This window comes from Enoplosus armatus, chromosome 2, assembly GCF_043641665.1.
Source record: "Enoplosus armatus isolate fEnoArm2 chromosome 2, fEnoArm2.hap1, whole genome shotgun sequence".
Lineage (NCBI taxonomy): Eukaryota > Metazoa > Chordata > Actinopteri > Centrarchiformes > Enoplosidae > Enoplosus > Enoplosus armatus.
This window is the reverse complement of record NC_092181.1, coordinates 11,852,189-11,872,142: the sequence shown is the minus strand read 5'-3', so window position 1 is coordinate 11,872,142 and position 19,954 is coordinate 11,852,189. Positions and strand designations below refer to the sequence as shown.

Here is a 19,954-nt window from a genome sequence, read left to right as displayed (position 1 = left end):
TCTGACTTAAAACTCTTCAAACACAAAGAGTTGTTTTAGCGAACTGTGTCTTGTGGTCATTACAGGTTTTAGTTTCCATCACAGTGTTAAAATCATCTTTCTTTCAGCCAACACCGATTGATATCTTCGTGATTTTGGAAAATCTGGGTGGCAACACAAGCACAACAAACCTCATTAGCCACTTTTCCACAGTAGAGCCAATTAGAGCTGGCCTCCTTAGATCCCAGCTAACAGGTCCTCTTGGCAATACATTTCAAAATATCATTTGAAGGAAGCAGAATGATAAATGTTGGAAACTTCTGAAACACTTTAACCATTTCTGAGTACAGGAGAGTTTGTTGTGAAGTTGTATGTATGATGGATTTTACTTATCTTGTGTATGACAATACAAAACCATGTGAAAGTATGAGATGACTTATTTTATAAAGAAAACCTGGAGTGAATATTATGTCTGTGTGTGGTTGTTATGGGAGTTTTCATTCAAACCATACATTTAAAATGATATAAAACAGCTGAAAATCAACAAATCTTCACGTTGGAGAGGATCACACCTGCCAAAGTCTGCCATTTCTGCTCATTAAATCACTCAATCATCAGTCATTTTCTATTGATTGATTGATGATCACAACTTCTATCCATCGAATAGAGTCTATACAACTGCACATGTAAACAGGCCAGTACTAATCTGTCTTTCAAGTGGAAAACACGAGAGTGGATCACTACACTGATTAATATGTGGGGTCAGGGCATGTAAAACTGTAACTTTTAATATTGCAACACCCTCATGAACTCTCTGCAGGTTGGAATATACACCGTACTGAATGTGATATTTACAACATAGCAGTGTGTATTGGAGGCAACGCATACTATTGCTGCAGTCAGTGGTCAAATTTAAGAAATCTCCTTCAGTTATCTCTTCTACAAAACATACATTAGTTTATAAAATATCAGAGAATATAAAAAAATATCCATCATGTTTCCAGAGCCAGAGGTGTCATTTTCAAATGACTAGTTTTGTCCGAATAAGAGGACAAAACCCAAAGATATTCATATTTTTCAAGGAAGATGTTGACTGGCCATAGGAAAAGCACAGTGTTACTAATAACATAAATGATGGCTCCGTTCTATTCAAGTGTCCCAGTGAGCCAGCATGCCCAATACCAGGACCCTGAAACTGAAGCAGCTAAATGGAATTCAGCCATCATTCATTTATTTATTTACACCTATGCTTTAAATTCTCACTTTGGCACCAGATGATGTTTGGAGGGGGTTTGGCGATAAATGTTTTGTTGATCAACTAATCGATTAATCGTCTCATGAAAACCTTTTGTAGTTGATCGATTAGATGTCATTAATTTGGTATCTTTACCTCTCTCCACGGTACTTCTGTGAGCCAGTAGCTCTTTGAGGTTTAGCTCCAGGGACCCAGAAGGGGACTTCTGCCCCTCACAACTTCCCAGAGCTCAAAGTAACATTTCAAGTTGCTTGTTTTGTCCAACCAAACAGTCCAAAGTGTTAATATCTTAAGTTTACTCTAAAAGCAGACAATTCTCACACTTGAACGCTGGAACCAGAGACTGTTAGCAAATTATCAATGATTATTATTATTTTGAATTATTATGAAAATAGTTGCAGATTAATTTTCAGTCAATCGACTAAATGACAAATCCTGTCAGCTTTATTGGACTTAACCATTTACTTGACCGGGATACAGTGCAGCAGTTCCCACATCACATCAAATGACTTATCTGGAGTTAACACAACAAATTGGACTCAAGGTCTACTTGTTCTGTAACACATATCTTCTTCAGCAAATGTTTGCCATTGAACTGTAATTTGAACATCTGCAGTCCCATGAAAACTGAGAAAACCACATCTGCTGATGAAGACCTTGTGATTTGGTCGAAAGCGCCTGAACAAGCGAGTCCACTGCTGTTTCCAAGGTCGAGAGTGAACTGTCACCCTCAGCTTTTGGGGTCAACATGGACGAGAGGTCCTACAGATGCTCAAAATTGTGGATAGTCTGAACATTTACACTTCCTTGGTAACTGAACAAACTCAATCTTATGATGAGGATATAGCTGAAAGCTCTAGAACAAGCAGATAAGTGGACCTTGAGTTGAGATAATTATTTAGTCAACTGCTTTTTTCCAAGGCAAGGACTGTGTGTGTGTGTGTGTGTGCGTGCGTGCGTGTGTGCGTGCGTGCGTGCGTCCAGTCAGTCAGTCAGTCAGTGTGCTGCTGGCCCTGCCTGCCTGCCTGCCAGAGAGGGGAGTCGAGAGCTCTGCTGGGAACTACATGGTGCTCAATTTTTCAAGATGTCGTCGCTGGAAAAGAGGCTGTCGCGAATCGAGGAGAAACTAAAACAGGAAAATGAAGAATCTCGCCGGAGAATCGACCTCAACATCGACATGAGTCCACAGCGATCACGTCCGAGGCCGAGTGAGTGTCCACCGGGGAGGACCGGGGAGTCTGTAACGGCCAGAATAGCAGGGGGAAAGATCGGAGAGGCGGAGGGAGGGAGAGGAGTGGGGGTGTTATGCTGCTCCTAGCTACTACATGCTAACAGGCTAGCTACATAAACAAACACCGACTCAGCTTGGTCGGTCGATTTTACTGTCAAATCACTTACTTAACAAGTGGGGCGATTAATATAGCGAGTAAAACAAAAATTAAAAAGAATAAAGCGCTGTCATGAAATATCTCGCTGACAGTCACGTCCCGAAATCTGTTCTGATTCTGTCCTGTCAAACATGCTAAGCTAGCACGCTAGCAATCTGAGTGATAGTCGGTGGCAGGCCCAGCGTCAATCTGAAAATGTGTTGTAGTTTCCAGTCTGCTTATGAAATATTATGAAGGCGCCACTTATCTCCAGCTTATTTGTAGTTTCATATAATTATTAAGCAGCGTGTTTGCTCGTGACTCTTGCGACAAAGTCAATTTTCACTGCCAGTTTTGACCCTTGACGAAACAGACGCTAATGTGTGCAAGCTATCACATCTAGCTAACGTTCAACATACGTTACCCACTGTTGGCTATGGTGCTGTGTTTTATACGCTACTACTGCTTCACATTTAGAGGTAACATTTAATTCTGCTGCAGACTCCATTGAATAAAATACTTAACAGTTTTCAATGAATATGAAGTGAGAGTTATAAAATTGGTGAAACAGTAACGTTGGGCCTTTGAACCTGTCTGGAGGAGAAAGAAAACTCTCCAACAAACAGCCCGGCTAGCTCAGCAGGGGAGTCTGCAACATGCCTGTGCTGGCTGACATGTAGCACCGAAATAAACACTGTGCCGGAGACAGAAAGCTCTTTATTGTCTTACCAGTGTAACATGGTTCTCAAGAAACCCCATTCACTCACTGACTGTACTGAGATCATTCTTTCCCACAGATCACCATTTCTTGTCCCATTCACATGAGCTTTGAGAGACATTGACCACAAACCTGCTCCTTTTTCCTTTCCTGTTCTTTTAAACATGTTTTTGAGGTTACATTAGCTGTCTGGAAGAATGCGAGTGTGAAATGAGTTGAAGGAAAGCCTGGTGGTATTCTGTATTTTTCTTATTGTCAACAAGTCTCATGAAAAGACCAAAACCAACAATAAATTGACCCTACTGACATTTATGATATGATTATTCCTCTGTGACACAAACCTCACTTGTTGTCCAAAAACTAGTAATGCTCCAATCCGATACTGACCTGATTAAGTTGATCAGGCCATGACATAACTAATCTGTGTTTTAGTTCTCAATGTTGTTATACCATTAAGTGTTTTCTATCATCAGTTACATTCAAGAAGTCACAGTTCACCAGCAATCCCTCGCCTTCAGTTACGTTATCTAAAGTGGCCCCAATAAGTTACATGCAGCAAGTTATACACATTTTTAAGTGTGGTAAAAGGAGACCACTGAAAAAAATATATTTGTGACCCAGATTTATGACTTCAGTAGGAACCAGTGGGCTTTGGGCTGAGTGCCACGGACAGAGTGGGAGTCGGACTCGGAAAGTACTGAAAGACGGACTACCGCATTGTTGAGTTTGGTCTTTTCATAGGATTTATTGACAATAACAAAAAGATAGAGTAACGTCAGCTTTATCCTTTAATATTCACTGCTTTTGTTTATGTGTGAAGAGAACAAGAGAATTATTGGAGCGTGTGTGTGTGCACACGTGTGATCGTCTCAGTAGAACAGTGCAGTAATGTGCGTGTGTGTATATTTTCTTTCCTCCGTCTAGTCATCGTGATCCAGCTCAGTCCTGCTCCAGCCCCCTCCCAGCGTGCAGGTATCATTCAATCCATCGCTCTCTCTGCCACTGCTCCTCTCCACCCCCCCCAACACCATTGTCCCCCATTTCACCCCTCGTCTCCTCTTCCCTCATCTTTGTACTTAGTATTTTTTAAACTTATCAGAGGAAAACACAGGCCTTGCTCCGAGTTAAGTTTCCTTTGTTTTGCTCCTTTTAGTAGAGCCTAATATGACCTCAATACTACTACTTCACTTACTTTAACTACTCACATTTGTCTTTTTAACACTTTTATAGTGTAATTTAGAGTATAAAAAGGACAGAATATGTGGAATAATCTGTTACTTCTTTAACAAGTGGCTGTAAAAGTCAGTTCACTTTCTCCAACAAATATAGGGGCATATTATGTGTCAGCCAGACCGACGTGATGGTCTTTTAAGTAACATATAAGCAGTAACTTATGTTAGCATCGGTTGAAAAGGTGTAGTTTGGTTTCAAAGACATTGATTAACCGCAACTTTTAACATGCCTGCATATAAACGTCAAATTTTCTTTCATTTCAGACCTCCTCCCTGCACACACAAGCTTTCTCTCACGCTCACACACTTAATTTCTTACTCTGTGTCTCACACCAGTGCCTGATAAGATTACGACTGAGTTTAATCCATGTTTGTGAAACCAGTCCTTGACCACTTCTGATATTTTAGCCCAGCAGTTCTTTACACCTCCCCTCAAATCACATCCTCTCTCCATCTTTCCATCCCTCCCTCCCTCCCCCTCTCTCTCTCCCTCTCTGTGTCTGTGCCAGTGGCAGGGCAGTGTTGGTGTGTGTTAATGTTCACAGTGTATGTGTGGACGTGTGTCAGATAATTAACCTTCGTTTTGCTGGAGGCAGAGAATCACGGTGCATGTGGCTTTTGTGCACGACACGATGTTTTGGGTTGTGTTTTGTTTGACACAGTCTCTAATCCAGCATCCCAACTGGTCCGTCTGCAGGATTGCTGCAAACACTCTGGCTTCTCTTTCTCTCTCTGTTTTCTTTGTGTGGCGACTGAAGACTTGCCTTCCTGTCCGAGTCCAACTGACTGACTGTCTGACTTCCAGCTTAGTCTGTGCTATGCAGTTTTGGCCGAATTTCTCCTCCCTCTCTCTCTCTCACATCGGACTGTTTGATGTTGCTTGTCTGTTATTCATCGTCTGGCATCCCCCTCATCCTCCTCCTCCTCCTCCTTCCTTTTGCAGCAGCTCTGTGTGAGCAGGAGGCGGTGCAGCAGTGCCTGTGAGTGTTTGTGTGTCTCCCCCTCTCCTCGCTCTGTCTGCCCGTCTATCCTCTCATCCGTCCATCTGGAGCCAGCTGAACTGTGGAGATGCGATCTGTGCCAAAGACTGCCTGAGTCTTCCTTCCCTCCGTACTAACCCCTCTTCCCCTTCACTAACTGATTCTCCCCTTACAGGCTGGTCCATCCAAAGGTGACTCATGGATACAAACACCTGCTGGCACTCTCAGAGGATCTGCCACTGCAAAAATAATCATAATAATAACAGCTGAATGGTCCTCGAAAGGCTTTGCAAACTGGTTTCCAACATTTTGAAAAGTTGGGGGAAAAAATGTGGAATTGATGATAAGTAGGGATGTAAACTCTTAGTCATCAGAGGCCTGAAGCCCCACTCAGTGGTCATAGACGGGGAGGTCATCAAAGCTGCTGAATGTCTGTCTGAGCATTTGGTTGCATGACTGGTCTCTGCTGATACTACTTGTCGTGGGAAGGGATGTGTTGTATTTTCCCACTACACTACTTTAGATAGTTCTGTGCTTTGTACTTGCTTTCTTGTACATACGCCTGATATTACAAGGTCAGCAGAGTTTTAACATGTCCTTGAACGCATGTTTTAGATCTCTGTTTATACGGGGCTAGAAGCATGTTGCATCTTCTGTTTGGAGCCAGTCAGTTGTGAACTGGACCTACAGCTGTCAGTATGGTGTCCAGGGGTATAAAGTCACTTAAGGGGTGTCAATCAGGCTGTGGGGCTTTATGTTGATAATACTGGCTTTAATTTTATTACAACTTGGGTTTTATTTTCATTGGTCCGTCCATCAGTTCTGTCAGTTATGACAATATTGTATTCACCACAATAACTCACTCTTGGTGTTATCTCCAAATAAACTGTTGGGTTGTTTACAACCTGTATCATCGAATGACTGCTCGTACTTGTTTCCCTGTTTGTTGCCACATTCTGAGATCTCAGCAGTCACTTTATGGGGTACAATGCTATCCTAACTAATAAAAGCAATGGCTTGAGCTAATAAAATATGACCCAAGTGTTAATATAAACTGTAGCTTTCCTTTATGAATGAAACGAACTGTGGACGTCCACATCCCTAAACTGTACCTCCCGGGCTGTGAGCTAACCCTGTGCTGTCTCTTCCTGAGAATGGTGTTGCTTTTACTCTGAGATAACCATCCTGTTTGTTTTAACATTAGGTCGGGACATCAGCGAAACAAAAACAAAGCTGTAACTTTGGGGAAATAAAAACAAATAAAATACAAACATATGCTAGTTAAGTACTACACTGGGTCCAGATAGCAGGGCTTTAGTGGAAGAACTCTTTGACTTTTCCAAGGCCCGTTTCTCTTGGTGTCTCATGGGAAATACATTTCAGTTGGTACTACACAGGATATGATGGATCACATTCTTTTCTCATCAGACACTTTGATGTCGTCATTGTGTAAAAAAAAATTGAAACCTAGATTTTAGAAAGGGAATACAAAGTCAAAAGGGAACACCAAAATTAGTTAAACAAAGCTAATGAAGCACAAGTAATGTGAGTCAGTGAAAATGCATGAATAAATGCCATCTTACACCCTCTGGCATGCTGGCCTCTGGTGCGAAACGTACTGTACCATTCGTTCTGTTCTGTGTCTAATGTGTTGTGTGTCCCCCCACCCCAACCCCAGCACTCCAGCTGCCGCTGGCCAATGATGGAGGCAGCCGTTCATCGTCTTCAGAGAGCTCGCCTCAGCACCACCCCTACCCCAGCCGCCCGCGACACATGCTCACCCTGCCCACACCTCCGTACGGCCTTCAGAAGAGCCTAGAGAAGTATGTGGACACATGCTGATGTTCGTCTGAGCAGTGATTAACCAGAAACTGTATTTACAGTCATATAAAAATAATATTCAATACATATTTGATTTTGAGTAAATAATAACCTTTCAGGGGACGTCAACTAAGCGATGAATAGCATTAAGTGTATTTTATTAGCAAGTCTTTTACATTTAACTCTAAATGAAACTCAGGCAGCTGCAACTTTAAATCACAACTATCTGGTCTGAAAATGAACATGAAGATAGACACACATGCACAAACATCCACACAGGATGAGTGAGTGCAACGTTTGAAGTACAGAAGAAGTATTATTATGTAAACATGGAGAGACAAAACAGAGTCACAGTGATCTTATATATATGTACACACATGATTGTCGCATGAACACATACAAGACCACAGCGCAGCCACACACAAACACTGGGGAGTGAGCAGAACGAAGGATCATTTAAAGAAGAGCAGGTTATGTTGCACATGTGTGAATCAAGTCGTTCCACACTGAAACATACTTCATATAGCATTTGTGCTCCCTGACATTGTGTGTTGTGTGTGTTTTGTCCCCACAGTGCAGAGATTGACCAGAAATTGCAGGAGATCATGAAACAGACGGGTTATCTGAAGATCGACGGTCAGGTGAGATGTGCACACGGAGACACATGTTGAGTTTCTCTGGTTTGGAAATCCCATACAAGTCATGAATTACATAACTGAAAACCGTGGTGAGAGGTCATGATCATGGTTATGTTCAACAAATCCCATGAAAAGACCAAAAACCAACTAACAGGTCCTACTAACACATTGTCTTGCATCCAAAGCTGGATATGTCTTATTCTTCTCTGCTATTGACCTCTGTTGTCCAAAAACTATTAAAAACATCCCTGAGCCACACTGTTGCCCTGGCTGACATGTTCCTTTATTAAGATGAGCAATAAATGTGTATTAATCCTGCTGAAAATTGTCCCAACAAAAGCACTATTTACTCCTGTTTGAGTAACATTTGCTACAAACTACAGTGTCCAGTTGCTTTGAGAACTTACTTAGGCTTTCATAAAAATAAAACTACATATTTATGACTTGTTTCTAAATATTTACATCTTAAGTAGGAACCGACGGGGCGGGGGCTGAGCACCAAAGACAGGGTGGAAAAAGAGGAAGACAGACTAACACATTGTTGGTTTTGGTCTTTTCTTTCGACATGTTGACAATAAGAAAAATATAGAATTCAGACAGACTTATCCCTTGACACAATCTCAATCCTGAATTAGTTTTTTAACACTTCTTTGTTCTCTTCAGTATTCAGTAAGCAAAAATCTAATCTATTTCACTATGATGAGAAAGCATGTAGGCTGGTATAGTGAGAATGGAGACCATTGTTAAACCAGGTTAAGGTTAAAACCCTATGAAAGCAAACATCCACACCACTGAAGCGTCCTTCAGCAGAGAATCTCTATGAAGAAAAACAACAGCCCCCCCTGGCAGGTTTTCTTCTCTTTGACAATAAACAGAATATTATAAAAACGAGAGATGCGTGTTGTTTTTATCTACCAAGATAAAATCGAGGACATTGACTATGGTTGTCCTCATTTTGTTTGTTTTTTTTGTCCTCCCTCCTCCAGCCTTCAGGTGCAGTATCACAGTCAGTGCCAGTCACTTGAGAGAATGATTTGACTCATCGCTGCACTCCAGATTGTTTTTTCTTCTTCTCATTAGCCCAGAGGGGTTTTTACATCATGCGCTCAGTGAGATGTCATTCACTGCATCTCAGTCACCAATTATTTAATTTTAATGAAGCAGGGAAATGATGCATCTTCCCTCTGTGTGTTGGTATTCACAGACATGGCCAGTGGGGGAGCAGCTCAATTACACATCAAAACATTTGTTAGTAAATGGGCCCCCACTTTACGATGCTGAAAGTCACAACTGGCCTCATCTATTTTCAGCACATTTTAGCATGTAAAAATATCTTGAGAATGATTTAAAATCTTGTTTTGTCCGTGTTTGTGCCTCCTTGTCCGTCCACAGAGGTATCCAGCGGAGGTGACAGACCTGATCAGTGAGGGGGAGATCGGCAGCGGCACCTGTGGTCAGGTCTTCAAAGTGCGATTCAAGAAGACCGGCCATGTCATCGCTGTCAAAGTAAGAGCCTCCTGCACTCACCTGTTCACTGTTTATACAACACAGTAGGAGCTTGATGCTCAGCCCGGCTTCGCCCTCTGATCTTCTGTTGTGCTTTAATTGTGACTAGTTTACCAACACAGTGGCAGTAATAACACCACATAACAACCCTCCTATTTAAGAGATGACTTAATTGTAGCCGTCCCAGTTGTTGAACAATCAGCGAGTCGATCAGCACACCAGAGGAGTCTTTGTTTTGTGATTTCCTCATGGCTTGTTTGTTAACATGCACACCCAGTATGGTGTGTGGTTCATACATTCAAATACTGGCAGGAATCTTACATGTCTTCTTGTGTGTGTGTGTGTGTGTGTGTGTGTGTGTGTGTGTGTGTGTGTGTGTGTGTGTGTGTGTGTGTGTGTGTGTGTGTGTGTGTGTGTGTGTGTGTGTGTGTGTGTCACCAGCAAATGCGTCGTACAGGAAACAAGGATGAGAACAAGAGGATCCTGATGGACCTAGATGTGGTGCTTAAGAGTCATGACTGCCCTTACATCATCCAGTGCTACGGCGCCATAGTTACCAACGTGGGTTTCTTTTACTATCTTTATTCTTAATAAGTAGCAGGAGCAATCAGAGTACTTCCACAGCTAAAAAACAAACTGCAAGCTCAGGTTTGTGTTTAAACTCCCCTGTGGCACCTCCTGAACTGAGCTGGTAAAAGCTGGATGTTGTTTGTGTGATTGTATACGTGTTCAGACGGATGTATTCATTGCCATGGAACTGATGGGAACGTGTGCTGAGAAGCTGAAGAAGAGAATCCAGGGCCCCATCCCAGAGCGAATCCTTGGAAAGATGACAGTGGCAGTAAGTGGAAGAAACACACACAGATGGGAAAGTGTAACTCCGCTCACTTGGTTGTTTGGTTCTTACAGTCTTGCTGCGTGTGTTTCTGCTCCAGATAGTGAAGGCGTTGCTGTACCTGAAAGAGAAACATGGTGTCATCCACCGGGACGTCAAACCCTCCAACATCCTCCTGGACGATAAAGGTCAGATCAAACTGTGCGACTTCGGCATCAGCGGACGCCTCGTCGACTCCAAGGCCAAGACCCGCAGCGCCGGCTGTGCTGCCTACATGGCGGTGAGTGAAAACCCACACACATCCAGTCTGTCAATCATCTATAGACACACACTCAGTCTTACATATTTGTGTTTGTAGCCTTATAAATGTATTTTCTTACAAGGAATAAATGGTGACAAACAAATGCTAGTTTACACATGATACACACACTTAAATGTTGCCTGTCTCTTGTGTTCTTGCAGCCAGAGAGAATAGACCCTCCAGATCCCACCAAACCTGACTATGACATCCGAGCAGACGTGTGGAGCCTCGGCATCTCTCTGGTAAAACGGCTTTCGTATTATTACAATGAAAGAAGTGAACTCATACCTTGTTTTTAAAGTGGGTGCTGGGTCAGTCTGGGGCTGTAAGGACTGGTAAGGGGTGCCACAAGATTTCTGCATTATTGTATTTTAGATTTTTGCCTATAATAGTATTTATTACATTAAAATTTACATTATTTACATTTTTAAATAGCATTTTTCACATATTGAAACCCCTGTTGTAATGCATAGGTATGATGCGTGAGGTGAAGAAGAAGCAGCTGAATATTTGGCGTTTGATATTTGTATATTGTGTTGAACTTGTGTGCGTCAGCAGTGTAAACAGACTCTGCTGCTCTCTGTCAGCTCAGTGTCAACGCACTGACCTCAGACTGAAGTTCACAACCCAAGCTTGCTAGCTTAGCATGAACTGCTAGCCCTGTTTGAAAGTGATTGTTTTTGTTTGTTTGATGTTTTGCTTGTGTACCTTCATCCATTATTCTACAGCTGGCAAATAGTCCGAAAATTAATGAATAAACTATGGTTTGAGCATTAAAGCGAGTTAAATTGTCTTGTCAAATTCCTGACGAAACCTGCATACATCCAGTTGTAGACAACTGTAGAGTGACTATTTTGTGTTGTTGATTTATTTTCTCTTCACAAACAAGTAAAGCGTTTATTGTCAGTGGATGTTAATGGGTCCTTGTGTCCTCCAGGTGGAGCTGGCCACAGGACAGTTTCCCTACAAGAACTGCAAGACAGACTTTGAGGTTCTGACCAAAGTGCTGCAGGAAGATCCTCCTCTGCTGCCTCTCGGCATGGGCTTCTCCCTCGACTTCCAGTCCTTCGTCAAAGACTGGTTAGTACAAATGATGCTCACTGACTACAGTCCAGTCATAGCTGTCAGGTCCTCTGGTGGTTTTCTAACTGAACCCGGAATAAGATCTAGATCTGGTGAAGATGATTTTAGCTACTTTGGTTCTGTTCTCTGGAACAAACTGCCTGATGACTGGGATCTGTCACAACTGTGTCCACATTCAAAAGTAAACTGTGAACTTTTCTGTTTTCTTAGGCTTTAATGTGATTAGTTATTGTGTGTGTGTGTGTGTGTGTGTGTGTGTGTGTGTGTTTTGTGAATGTCAGTTTTTGTTCTTGTATTTTATTTATTCTAATGTCATGTCACATGTTGCTGTAAGCACATTGAATTTCCTTGCAAATAAATGTTGTCTATAAATACAATTGCCTTACCTTAAAATTTATTTTTTAAATTTCATTGTGTATGTTTTTCCACAGCCTCACAAAGGATCACAGAAAAAGGCCAAAATACCACCAGCTGCTGGTAAGACACCGGCCATACTGAGTAACAAACGTTTTGTTGAGATTCACCAGCATAACATAATGGTCAAAAGTAACTAAACTGTCTCTGTATCTCTCTTTCGTCCAGGAGCATAGTTTCATCCGGCGTTATGAGGTGCTGGAGGTGGACGTGGCCGGTTGGTTCCAGACGGTGATGGATCGCACCGAGTCGCCACGCAGCAGCCAGTGTTACAGCCATCAGCACCAGCTCCACTCACTCTTCAGTAGGTAGCCTAGCCCAGCCTGGCGTTAGCTTAGCCAGACGCTAGTCTAGCCTAGCTTTAGCTTTGCCAAGCCCAGACTCAGTCTGTCCTAGTCTAGCCCAGCGTTAGCAGCTAAGCCTAGCGTTTAGACCCAGCCCGCCTGTCCCATCTGTCCACCAGAGCACCTGAAGAGCCCTCAGAGGAGGGGAAGGACTCTGGATGGACAGATGGAGTGATGGACGGAGAAATGGACTGATGGATGGATGGATGACACAGGTGGTTCTGTTTATTGGTGTGTTGAATCTGGACAGGCAGACAAGGGGAGGAGGGAAGAGAAAAGGGTGCACACTGCAGTTTGCTTCATTCATTTACACGCGGTTACATCTCGTCACACTATCATATCACGTCACATCACAGTGTGTGTAACAGCCACACACACTTACATACAAACTGTGTGTGTATGTTGTATGTGTTTCTACATTTCGTCCACTTTTCAGTAGTTTTTCCACCTACATGTCTGTCTCCAGCATTGATCCAAGCCGTTGGATAAGTCAACAGAGTAGTCACTACACACTGGAACAAAGCATCTGCTACATTAGCAAACATGAATCTCTCTTGTACATAAACATTATGGAGGACACAACAAAGTCTGGTGCAATTATGATTCTTCAGGTGTTTCTACTATCACACATTCTCAGGCTGTATCTGTATCTGTGTGTGTGTGTGTGTGTGTGTGTGTGTGTGTGTGTGTGTGTGTGTGTGTGTGTGTGTGTGTGTGTGTGTGTGTGTGTGTGTGTGTGTGTGTGTGTGTGTGTGTGTGTGTGTGTGTGTGTGTGTGGATCAATATCAATACACAGTCACTGGTTGTTTCTGAAGTGAGATTATATTTGCTAGTCTTTTATTCACCTTCACACTACAGGTGTAACACACAAACCAGAATGAATTAATCTGTTAGTCGTGCTTCATTTTTAACATGTAACGATAGTAATCCTCATTAACTTTGATATGAAATATGTTTAGATTACCCATCATTGTATTTAGCATCTGCATAATTGGAGAAAAAACACAATGAAAAAGAATTACAGAAAAATTAGTGTTGCATTCTAGCTTTGTAAAAAAGAAGTCTGGTTTTGTTTTTGTGTGTTCAGAATGACTTAGATGAACTAGAAGAACATTACAAGAGATGGAGGGGTACTAAGAATATGAGTTTGGGGGGGGGGGGGATGTGACTCTTTCTAGAAGTGTGCGAGAGAAAAGAAAGTAGAAGAAGAGGGGAACTGAACAACTGTTACTAGTGTGAGAAACGAGAGAAGTTGAAAGAGAGAAGTAAAAATGGGAGCCAAGTGCTTTTTCTTTGAGAAAGCAAAGAACAGGAGCTTATCTTGTACAAAGAATATATACTGTTTTGGGGGTATTACCTGTGGAGCATTTCTTTACTTCTCTCTCTGTTTGTCTACCTCTTCCTCTTTGTCCACCTCTCTGTCTGCCTCTGCTGTTTAGTGTGACATAGTGCTCCACAGTGTTTCCAGACCAAAGGCTGCGTGTAGGTTGTTGTTGGTGGAGGCCAAGAGATTTAGACCTGCTCCTGCAAACATTTCAGACGTTAAGAAACCGCACAGACGAGTCTTGATAAAGCACGTGATGGTGTTTTTAGAAACTAGAACAGGGGTCTCAAACTAGATCAGATCTGATCCACAAGGTCAAAAAGCCGTCCACGATTAGAATTCATTCTAAAATCGTACAGTCTTTTGTTTTGTCTTATCCCTGATTTTCTTTAGTCTTTATAGTCTTTTAGGCCTGTTTTATCATTTACTTTTCCCAGAATTGCAAGGGTTTGAATATTTTCATTATTGATTCATCAGTATCAATAATAATTCGTAATTATCTTTTCCTTCAATCATACAGTCAATCAAGTTTCTAGATTCAAAGGGTTAGGGTCATAAACTTAATAATATCCAGTTTGCTATCATTGAAGACAAAGAAAATCAGCAAATCTTCATTGTTGAGATGCTGAAACCAGTGAATTTGCTGGCAGTTTAGCTTGGAACATTATTTAAACGATTAATAAATTATCCACATTTTTTCAGATTAATTTTCTGGCAATCGATTAATTAAGTAATCGTAACTACTTACTATAAGCTCAGACCAGCAGCGCCTAGATTTAGCTTAGTGCACCTGACACCAAAATGTCTCTTTTGACACCCAAAAGAAAGGTTGACCTGGAGCACAGACAGTTTCAAGAGACCTGAACAGTTGATTATGTTTTTGTGGAGTTTAATGTGACTGTTTCCGGTCTTATCTGTAAGGACAAAGCTGCCGTTCTCTGGGAATTCAATCTGAAATGGCATTAGTCAAGAGTTTTTTTTTTTGTTTTTATTCAGAGAAGTGTTTATGCAGCCTCACTAGAAGAAAACAACCTGGCCAGTGGCACCCAGTTGATTTGACTTTGAGACCCCTGAACTAGAGGATTGTGAAGATAAAATTGAGCGTGTCAGGCTTGATAAACCAGGCACAGCTGAACTGGTCAATGTGTTTGAAACTGCGATGTATAGATGTACTTAATGAGCGCAGGTCTTCAGAGACTGACTGACTAGATTCCTACTGCCTCCCCTCTTGCAGGGCCACAGCCAAAGCCTGCTAGATGTGCAGACTCCCACGCCCCGTCACGCACCAAACCAAATCACTGCTAGACACAGAGAACTGAGGAATGGCAACGACAGAGAGAGAGAGGGTCAGAGTGACAGACAGAGAGAGAGAGAGAGAGAGAGAGAGATGCAGTAATGTTGTCAAGATGGCAGAAAAGACGAGTGAAGATGAAACGACAGGAAAACGAGAGGAGAGGACGGAGTGAGGTGAGAGGGAAGACAGGGAGTGTTTAGGAAAGTGGAATGGGAAGTTTAAGGAAAAGTCAAAAGAGGTGGATGACAGGAAGTAAGTGTGTGAAAATTGGAAACTGGGAAGGAGGACATCAGTTCCGCGGGATTGCCGTGCTCTGAGGCTAGCTGGTTATTGTAAAAAGCTTTCATGGTGTTACACCAACCTACCAATTATGATTTTAGCGAGTGAGTTAGCGTGTCGTGTTTATGATGTTTACTGTTCTGTTCAAACAATGTTATTTATAATTACATCGCTACTGCTGCTACTTTTTTTATTGCTTTAGACGCTGCTGTCACTTCTTTTCCCCAAAGGACAAATACTTTATTCTTTTTCTTTTAAACCAAATAAGTGAAATAATGCAATGTCAACACGTGTTACCAAATACGGAAGAGCAAGTCTGAGGAGAGCAACAGCAAGTGAGAGATGGATTAGAAGACAGAACGCAGGGAGGTGGGCTTCACAAAAAGTACTAACTCACACAAAATATAAACACACACCTCACCTCAAATGTAGCTGTATGTGTAATGGAGGTAGTTAATCATTTGTGTCTCGACGTCGCACTAAACTCTGTACAGTGTAGAGGGGGATGTCTGTCTGTCCAGATGCTTATTTGTCACATCCATCCGTTACTCTGTCCATCCATCCCTCCACCTGTCCACAGGTTGCCTGCAAGCTTGACAACCTTGACAGTTCACACCAAAGGTGTCCACAACTCAACAAAAAAATACGGAAGAGCGTTGTTGTTATTGTTATGACTATTGTTATTGACATTATAATTGATTACTCTCAGCTATGATATATATGAAATCTCTCTATAGCTAATGGAAGAGGGTGAGGGGGGGGCGCTGTAGTGTAGCAGTGCCGTGTGTTTGTGTGTGTGTGTGTGTGTGTGTGTGTGTGTTTGTGTGTGTGTGTGTCATATTACTGTACAGGGGGAGACTGTTAACTAACACACGTCAAGGGCTGAGCAATGAAACCAGCTGGCTCATCCCACTTGGGGCCTGTATCAGAAGGTCTCTGGCTTCACTGAACGTTAGCCATCCTGGATAACTGGTATCACACAGCTGGTTAGCAACTGGCTCCGTTAACTCTGGGTTTTCCAATCCAGCTAATCCAGTTCGCAATCACAAGCCAATCAAATTTTATCAATCAAACTAAGGAAAGCTCCCTCCAGTAGCACAGAATACAGATGTTTTATTTTTTACATAATTATCATGTAAATCAAAGTAAATTTACTGATATCTTAAGATATGTGCTTTTTATTACTTGTTACTTTATTGTAAACTGTGTTGGTAAATCTTTCTGAATGATGGCGCCATGTCTCCAGTGATCTGATTGGTCAGTAGGCGGTCTGTTGGCAGGTTTAAATCTGATTCCCTGAAGTTAACCTGCTCCGTTAGCCCTGCAGTATAGGCTACCATGGTGATCTACCCCGGTTAAAAGTGAGCCAGTTTGGTGATACCAGAAAACCTGAGTTAAGCCCAAAGCTTGTGTCTCTTGGTGATACAGGCCCCTGAGCAGATGTGACGGTGAGCTGGCACAACTCCGTTAGCTCAGCCTTTGTCGGGTGGAGACCAGCGTGTGACCTGGACCTGATTTAGCTTCCAGCAGTGAACAGGGACTCTTGTAAACTCTTCAGATGACAGGATTCAGGGCTGACCATGACAGATCTGCTCAGCCCCTCTGCTAAAACTGTTGTATATAAACCTGAATCTGGTGCTTAACATCCGTCAGCTGTACTGCTCTACCAGCACAGCCTGAGGTGTCCTCATTGGTTGCAGTTTCTGAAACTGTCTCAGAGCTGGAGTGACCCACTCTCACTACAACGTTCACCATTCAAACTCTTTGTGTGTGTGTCCAAACACAAGACTGGACCCAGTGTCCTGCTGTCGAAGTCCTCTGTTATTGAGCTGATGTGTATTTCACACGTGCGCACACTCGCTCCACTGTGCTGTTTGCGTGCATTTCCATCCAAACACCTGATTGGGTGACACTGCCACGCTACACCTCTGTGAAACCAATCAGGTCAGGCCAGGTGTGCACCTCCTCTGAATGACTGTCAGTGTGTGTGTGTGTGTGTGAGGAAATTAAACACCTGATTACTAATCTACACACACACCCCAAATGTATGAAGCTAACCCATTCTACACAGTGACGCTCACTACTGCCAATAGTGGCTTCATGTGTATATTAGCTTGTCAGGTGCGAGGCCAGGGGTGTATAAAAACAGGTAGTTCATAGTGTGCCCCTGCGCTGTGCCTTGGCACCAGGGGGAGTGTGTGTGTGTGTGTGTGTGTGTGTGTGTGTGTGTGTGTGTGTGTGTGTGTGTGTGTGTGTGTGTGTGTGTGTGTGTGTGTGTGTGTGTGTGTGTGTGTGTGTGTGTGTGTGTGTGTGTGGTAAACCCATCTGTAAGTAAACCAAATATCATTTTCACTATGCAGTCATTCAAACCATGTCAGCTTGCTTCGATGGGAAAAAAAGCCTCCTGTACATACACAGATGTACAGATAAACTGGAGTTAGTGACAGTGTGTTTTTCTTTTCGAGCCCCCCTCCCCCCCTCCTCCTCCCAGTGTGATGAACATCACCACCTTCAGCTAGTTCACAGAGAAACGAGAGAGAGCAAGAGATATGTTTTGAATGAGCTGACAAATATTTAAGGATTGTATTGGGGTCGGGGAGGGACGGGGGTTAGACTTTGTAGTTTTTGGGGAGATACAGATCAATGCTGTAAAGTATATCAATTGCATGTTATTGTCACCGTTGTAACTGCCATTGTTTTGTTTTTTGTTTGTTTGTTTTGGGGTTTTTTCTTCCAAGACAACGGTTGGTTGGGGCGGGGATGCACAAAACTTTATCCTTATTTATGATTTTTACACACATAGTCTGTGTTTTTTGTTTTTGAATTATTTTGAATTATTGTGTACTTAGGAAAAGACACACTTGTTTTTTTATGTTCTTTGTCAACTTTGCAATATACTTTTTCACTTTGGACCGAGGAGGAGGAGGAGGAGGAGGAGGAGGAGCTGTATCTTTATTAGCAGACAGTGTTTGTTAGAAAAACGTCTCAACGTCCTGTTTTCCCCTCATTCACGTGACGTGTGTCTTTCTTTTCAGTTAGTTGTGTGTGCGAGCAGAGTGTGTGTGTGTGTGTGTTTATTCGTCTACCAAAAGTCTTTATTGATGGTGATTATTATTATTATTAGCTTTTGTTTTTGTTGATTGTTTTGTTTTTTATTATTATGATTACTGTTTTTATTATTATTTTTGTTATTATTATTATTATTATTATTATTATTATTATTATTCAGGGCAAAGATGACACCAAATTGAACAAAGAAATAAATGGGTGATCCCAGACAGATCTGAGAGCTGGACAGTGTCGTCCTTCTCTCTAAAGGTTTCTTTTACTGGCGAGGTGGAGCACCGTTACGCTGTAGTGTCTGTCCACCTTATTTAAACCAACGCCACATAAAGATAACCTCTGAACTGAAAGTCTAATAGTATTTTTTTATTATTATTATTATTGTTATTATTATATATTGTTTTCCTTTGATCAGATATCATGATCGATTTGTTTCTTGTTACCCCAGTTTGGGTCATAAATTGTGTGCTGTTATTTAATTCCCCCCCCCATCATCCCTGCCCACTGCTTTTGGATTTTATTTTTTATTCTATTTTATGATTATTATTTTTTATCCTTTCTGGTTTGTTTGATGCTGTAGTAGTGAGCTGATTGGTCAAATACCAGAGCTTTTTTTCTTCTTTTCTTTTTTTTTTCTTATGCTGAGACTGTCGTGACTGATGTTGCACTTGTGATGGGTTTTATTTTGTTTTTGTTTTGTGTTGCAGATTGTTGTGCAGAGAGGAGAATATTGGGTGTTTTCCTTATTTTCTTTTAAGTCACAGCAGTTATTTTATCAATCATAGATATGTGACACAGCAAGAAAATGATTCAACAGTGTATTTTTTTCACTGATATTTATTTATTGGTCATTTGTATGGTTTGTTTTTGTTGCTTTTCATGTGTATTGCTTTTTTGTGGAGGGCAAACAGGACTCAAGGTAGAGGAGTAATCTCTCTTTGGCATTTTTATCATTGTGTACAAAAAGCAAAATATTGTATTGAACCATCACACTAACGTACAGTCTATAAAGTAACAGGCTAAAATAGAAACCTACAGCACAGTAAGGCGCACTGTTTCTGGCTTTACTGTGGCTGTCCGACATACTTACGTCCATTATTTTGTTTACTGTTTACCCTCTCAGAAGGCCCCAACAAACAAACTGCTCATGGTTTAAAGCCGAGTAGCCGCAGCATAGTGTATTTGAACTCTAGTGCTTTGCTATTAACTCACAGTTAAAGCTTGTATTGTTTGAAACTTGGATGGTTTTAGGTTTTTCAGCTGATGATGAACTACTATGATCGTTGACTGATTGGCTCGTTATTAACCTGCACTCCCCGTTAGCGCGGTGGGACACACCTGCTTTGAGATATCATTGAGGTTTTTCAAATTGCAGTTCCAAGTCTAGAGTGCATGACTTTGCTAGTTTGCAGGGTGGGGGGAGGATCGACTTCAGTCACTGCTGTTGCAGTTCAAAGGCTTCTTGTATGTACGACACCATGGATTTATCGTCTTGACAGTTGTATCCATCGACACAGCTTT

At 41.9% G+C, this 19,954-nt stretch overlaps 1 protein-coding gene across 2 annotated transcripts; it reads left to right on the top strand.

Annotated features, from left to right (window-relative positions):
* The first annotated feature begins 2,318 nt into the window (after positions 1–2,318).
* On the top strand, positions 2,319–19,190 carry map2k7 (mitogen-activated protein kinase kinase 7). 2 transcript variants are annotated; one of them, XM_070916605.1, is made up of 13 exons: positions 2,319–2,442; positions 4,244–4,291; positions 7,210–7,354; positions 7,927–7,993; positions 9,383–9,496; positions 9,938–10,057; positions 10,230–10,337; positions 10,432–10,611; positions 10,794–10,874; positions 11,570–11,712; positions 12,147–12,192; positions 12,298–12,433; positions 19,141–19,190. In XM_070916605.1, the coding sequence occupies exons 1-13, from the start codon at positions 2,319–2,321 to the stop codon at positions 19,188–19,190; spliced, it is 1,362 nt and encodes a 453-aa protein (XP_070772706.1). The 2 variants fall into 2 exon arrangements, with proteins under 2 accessions (XP_070772706.1, XP_070772714.1); XM_070916613.1 differs by lacking the exons at positions 4,244–4,291; positions 19,141–19,190 and having other exon boundaries at positions 12,298–13,190.
* The last annotated feature ends 764 nt before the right edge of the window (positions 19,191–19,954 follow it).